The 5366-nt window shown below is 48.7% G+C and overlaps 1 protein-coding gene across 5 annotated transcripts in view; it reads right to left on the bottom strand.

Annotated features, from left to right (window-relative positions):
* Positions 1-657: 657 nt before the first annotated feature.
* Positions 658-5366, bottom strand: part of MICU1 (mitochondrial calcium uptake 1) — a 285211-nt gene continuing 280502 nt past the window's right edge. For all 5 annotated transcript variants that reach the window (XM_011927810.1, XM_011927803.1, XM_011927818.1 and 2 more), the window contains one exon: positions 658-1677. In XM_011927810.1, the coding sequence (XP_011783200.1) occupies positions 1517-1677 (161 nt within the window). In that variant the 3' untranslated portion in view covers positions 658-1516. The remainder of the gene's footprint in view (positions 1678-5366) is intronic.

The raw sequence follows: 5366 nt of genomic DNA on the forward strand, positions 1-5366 counted from the left end.
TGGTCTCGAACTCCTGACTTCATGATCTGCCAGCCTCAGCCTCCCAAAGTGCTGGGATTACAGGTGTGAGCCACCGCGCCCGGCTGGTTGTTATGGTTCTTAAAACTTAGGTCCTCATGGTGAAAGGCTTAGGGCAACGTGGCGAAACTCTGTCTCTATAAAAAATACAAAAATTAGCCAGTTGTGGTGGCGTGCACGTATACTCCCAGCTACTCAGGAGGCCTAGGTGGGAGGATGGCTTGAGCCTGGGAGGCGGAGGTTATGGTGAGCTGGGATTGTGCCACTGCATTCCAGCTTGGGTTGCAGAACGAGACCCTGTCTCAAAACAAAAGCAAAAACAAAAAACCCCACAAAACTTAGGTCCACCATACTAGATGATTCCTCACATACTCCCCATCTTAGTTCCTTACTGTGGGGCATGAATAAGCAAGGACTGTGCAGCTTGGCCCAGAATGAAATGCTAACCAAACTGTGCAGGGACAATGCCACCATTAACCTCCAAAAGCCCTCACTTTTTGTCTGTGCCTAAAGTTGCTCTTCATCAGAAAGAACCAGACTCTGGTAGAAAGAAAACAGGTCTGCTTCCAGCAAAATCTTAAACCCAGTGGAGATATAAAATGAAAAGGGCCTAGAGGACCCTAAAATAAAGAAGACAGGGAACTTTGGGGATGCTTATTGCAAACGGTTATAATTAAAGTGGTATTTTACAAGTGTTTGTTTAAGACAGAGGGCAAACAGGCTCCCGGCCAGGCCTCAGCTTTAGAGGCCCATCCTGGAGGGGAAGCGGCACTTGCAGGGAACATGAGCTCAATCACTATTGCTCACTAAGCACAGAGTCACACTGGAGTCATCTTAGGGAGGCTGCGAGGAAGAAAAGGGAGTGCAGAGAGCCATGAAGCAACTACTTTAAATTCTGAATCTTGCTGTGTTCCCACTGAGCATGCTGCCTTCCTAGAGCAGACCTCGGAGCCATCCCAGGGACTAACACAGATCCTTCCTGGGGCGCAGGCTTCTCCTGCTAGCGTAGGGTGCCTAGGTCACCCTCATCCTCATTTATCATCACAGACTTCTTTCTGCCTGCCAGGTATCTTCCCTACTTGTGGCTTTAAAATACCAGCAGGAGGGAAAGCAAGGAATGTTCTCGTTAATATAAATCCATAGCAAAAACGATTTGAGAACTGCATGCTTCCCAGGGTTGGCAGGTGTGTGGATGGTTCCCTGCATTCTTTATCCACCGGGTGCTTGAATGGGTAGTACTGTTTAGGCTGACAAATGTCTGAGCTTTTCAGACTTGTTCATGTTTTTGAGAACCTATGGGGATAATCGGGCAGAATCAGAGCCCAGCAGAACACGGGGACGGGGAAGGGTAAAGAGGGGAAACCGACACAGTCCTGAGGTCATCCCCGGGAGGAAGGGTCACTACTTCCAGAAGTAGCAGCACAAAGGGCTCTGCCAAGACTCTGCGGAGGGGATCCAGGGTACTGGGGGTGGAGAGGTCCCCTCTTGCAGTGTGGGGTTACTGTTTGGGTAAAGCGAAGTCCCAAGCAGTTTCCTGTGCACATTTCCACATGGCCTGCATGAGGCGAGTGAAACCCATGTCTTTAGGCTTTTCCAGGCCTCTCATCAGCCGTTGCTTCATGATGGAAACAAATTCTTTATTGCTCAGCTCGCCATTGCCTAGAGGAAGAGGCAAACACAACAGGGATAAGTGTTGGCCTAGGAACAATGCCACTGAGAAAATTCCATTGTCCACACAAAGTGGATTCCAAAGCCCAGACATTCTCACAGCCAAACTCAATTCTCTTATCTTATAGTTTATTCCTTCCTTGATATTACTGACTGCAACTCAGTGACAGTTCAGTGTAGTGTGACAAAAGTTTAATGAAAATATAGTATATGCCAGGTCTTGTGCCAACTGTTTAGAACAAGGAGATAAATGAGCTTTGAGCTTTGTCCCTTGAAATACTCCCGGGTTGTAGGAGAGATACATTATTACCACAGTGTGGGGTAAACAGAGGATGCTATGGGGGCACAGAGGAAGAATCTCCCACCCTGACTGAGGGTGATGCAAGGACAGACAGTAAAGGCTTCCTGGAAGCGACTCCTGAGTAGAATCTCACAGGATTGGCAGCAACTGGCCAAGTGAAGGGCAGATGGGGGAGGCATTCCAGGGAGAAGTAGCATAAGCAAGAGTACAGGCAGGACGCAGTGTGGTTGCTAGGGAACTACAAGTAGGCAGTTAGGTATTGCTGGACACTAAAGAGGCAGGTGTATGGGAAGTAAACTAAGGAGGAAGGCAGGGAGCCGAGTGTGGTGACTTGTGCTTGTTATCCTAGCTACTCGGGAGGCTGAGGCAGGAGGATCTCTTGAGGTCAAGAGTTTAAGACCAGCCTAGACAACATAGCGTGACCCTGTCTCTAAAAATTTTTTTTCAAATTAACTGGGCATAGTGGTGGACACTTGTAGTCCCAGCTACTTGGGAGGCTAAGGCAGGATGATTGCTTGATTACCACCCAGTGATTGCAGCAATCACCAGGAGCCAAGGCTGCAGTGTGCTATGATGACCGCTGCACTCCAGCCTGGGTGACACAGTGAGACCATGTCTCTAGGGACAAAAAAAAAGGTGGGCAGGAGACAGGTACCTCAGGGTGTGTATTGCTCCTAAAGGGCTGGCACTTTCTCTTCCAGGCAATGGAACATCAGAAAAAACTGGAAGCAGGGGAGTAAGAAGTAGGCAGATTTCCATTTTGGACAGATTTTTCTGGCTGGCTGTGTGAGGATGAATTGGAAGGCGGCACACCTGGAATATGGGGGTCAGTTAGGAGACTGCTGCAATAGTATCTCTGCTGCAGTGGAGAGATGGTGAGGGGGTTTCATGGGGAAAACCAAAATCAAACTTTGGCTTTGGATCGAGCCTATTTTCTCATAGTTTCCCAATCCACCCTCTTCAGTGTCAGAATCTCAGGGCTGGAATAAACTTTGGAGAGCATCTGTTTTGTTTGTTTGTTTGTTTTGAGATGGAGTCTTGCTCTGTTGCCCAGGCTAGAGTGCAGTGGAGCGATCTCAGCTCACTGTAACCTCCGCCTCCCAGGTTCAAGAGATTCTCCTGCCTCAGCCTCCCGAGTAGCTGGGACTAGAGGCACGTGCCACCATGCCCGGCTAATTTTTGTAGTTTTTTTTCTTTTGAGATGGAGTCTTGCTGTGTCACCTAGACTGGAGTCTCTCTCTGTTGCCCAGGCTGGAGTGCAGTGGCAAGATCTTGGCTCACTGCAACCTCTGCCTCCCGGGTTCAAGAGATTCTCCTGCCTCAGCCTCCTGAGTAGCTGGGACTACAGGCACATGTCACCACACCCAGCTAATTTTTTTATTTTTTTTTTTTTTTGAGACGGAGTCTCGCTCTGTCACCCGGGCTGGAGTACTGTGGCCAGATCTCAGCTCACTGCAAGCTCCGCCTCCCGGGTTTACGCCATTCTCCTGCCTCAGCCTCCCGAGTATCTGGGACAACAGGCGCCCGCCACCTCGCCCGGCTAGTTTTTTGTATTTTTTTTTTAGTAGAGACAGGGTTTCACCGTGTTAGCCAGGATGGTCTCGATCTCCTGACCTTGTGATCCACCCGTCTCGGCCTCCCAAAGTGCTGGGATTACAGGCGTGAGCCACTGTGCCCGCTGCTGGAGAGTATGTGTTTTTTGTTTTTTTTTTTTTGAGATAGAGTCTCGCTCTGTCACCCAGGTTGGAGTGCAGTGGCGCGATCTTGGCTCACTGCAAGCTCTGCCTCCCAGGTTCATGCCATTCTCCTGCCTCAGCCTCCTGAGTAGCTGAGACCACAGGCGTCTGCCATCATGACTGGCTAATTTTTTTGTATTTTTAGTAGAGACAGGTTTCATCGTGTTAGCCAGGATGCTATTGATCTCCTGACCTCGTGATCCGCCCGCCTCGGCCTCCCAAAGTGCTGGGATTACAGGCGTGAGCCACAGAGCCTGGCCGAAAGCATCTGTTTTAACTAGAAATCACCCAAGCCACGCGGAACAGTAATCACTGTGATAGCAGAGGTACAGTCACCCTTTGCAAGACACCCAGGAGCCTGTTGATTAAAAGAATGACACCCATTACTGGTGGTGGTAAGACAGCAGGAAACCCACAAACCTACCTCTACTCATGATTGGTCTGGGAGGAGTGTGGAAGGAAGGAATAAATGGTTTACTTCTGTAGAGTACCCAAAACCTAAACTGGCTCATGTTTTCTGGCTGAAGAGAGTATGGGCATCCTCAGAGACAGGAAACCTCCACAGCAAGACAAAACCCAAAACCAAACCCAACAAAACAAAACCCAAAACCGAAACAAAAAAACCTTTGGCTTATTTACATAAAGTACAAAGGTAAAACTGTGTTACTAGAAGTCAGAAAAGTGGTGACTCTTGGGGAAGGAAGTGACTGGAGGAAGTGGGGCTCTGTAGTCCTGGTAATGTGATGTTTCTAAATAATGCTGGTTATACAAGCGTGTTCAGCTTTTTAAAAATTCACCAAGCTGTACACTTAAGATATTTGTACTTTAGGCTGGGCACAGTGGGTCACGCTTGTAATCACAGCACTTTGGGAAGCCGAGGCGGGCAGATGGCTTAAGGCCAGGAGTTCAAGACCAGCCTGGTCAACATGGTAAAACCTCGTCTCTACTGAAAATACAAAAAATTAGCTGGGCATGGTGGTGGGTGCCTATAATCCCAGCTACTTGGGAGGCTGAGGCATAAGAATCATTTGAATTTGGGAGGTGGAGGTTGCAGTGAGCGGAGATGGTATCACTGTACTCCAGCCTGGGTGACAGAGTGAGACTCTGTCTCGAAAAAAAAAAAAAAAATTTTACTTTTCCATATGTGTATTATATTGCAATATAATAAAAAGTTAAAATATAGCCTTGCTTGGGCTGGGTGCGGTGGCTCATGCCTATAATCCCAGCACTTTGGGAGGCCGAGATGGGCAGATCACGAGGTCAGGAGATCGAGACCATTCTGGCTGACACGGTGAAACCCCGTCTCTACTAAAAATACAAAAAAATTAGCTGGGCGTGGTGGTGGGTGCCTGTAGTCCCAGCTACTCAGGAGGCTGAGGCAGGAGAATGGCGTGAACCTGGGAGGCAGAGCTTGCTGGGAGCTGAGATCGCGCCACTGCACTCCAGCCTTTTTTTTTGACTCTTTGTCAAAAAAAAAAAAAGCCTTGCTTGGCTGAAAAGTAATGAATAATTTGGCTTATCAAGAATGTAGGCCAAGGCCGGGCGTGGTGGCTCTAGCCTGTAATCCTAGCACTTTGGGAGGCTGAGACGGGCGGATCACGAGGTCAGGAGATCAAGACCATCCTGGCTAACACGGTGAAACC

This window comes from Colobus angolensis, unplaced genomic scaffold (genome assembly GCF_000951035.1).
Source record: "Colobus angolensis palliatus isolate OR3802 unplaced genomic scaffold, Cang.pa_1.0 Scaffold12, whole genome shotgun sequence".
In the NCBI taxonomy this organism is placed as follows: domain Eukaryota; kingdom Metazoa; phylum Chordata; class Mammalia; order Primates; family Cercopithecidae; genus Colobus; species Colobus angolensis.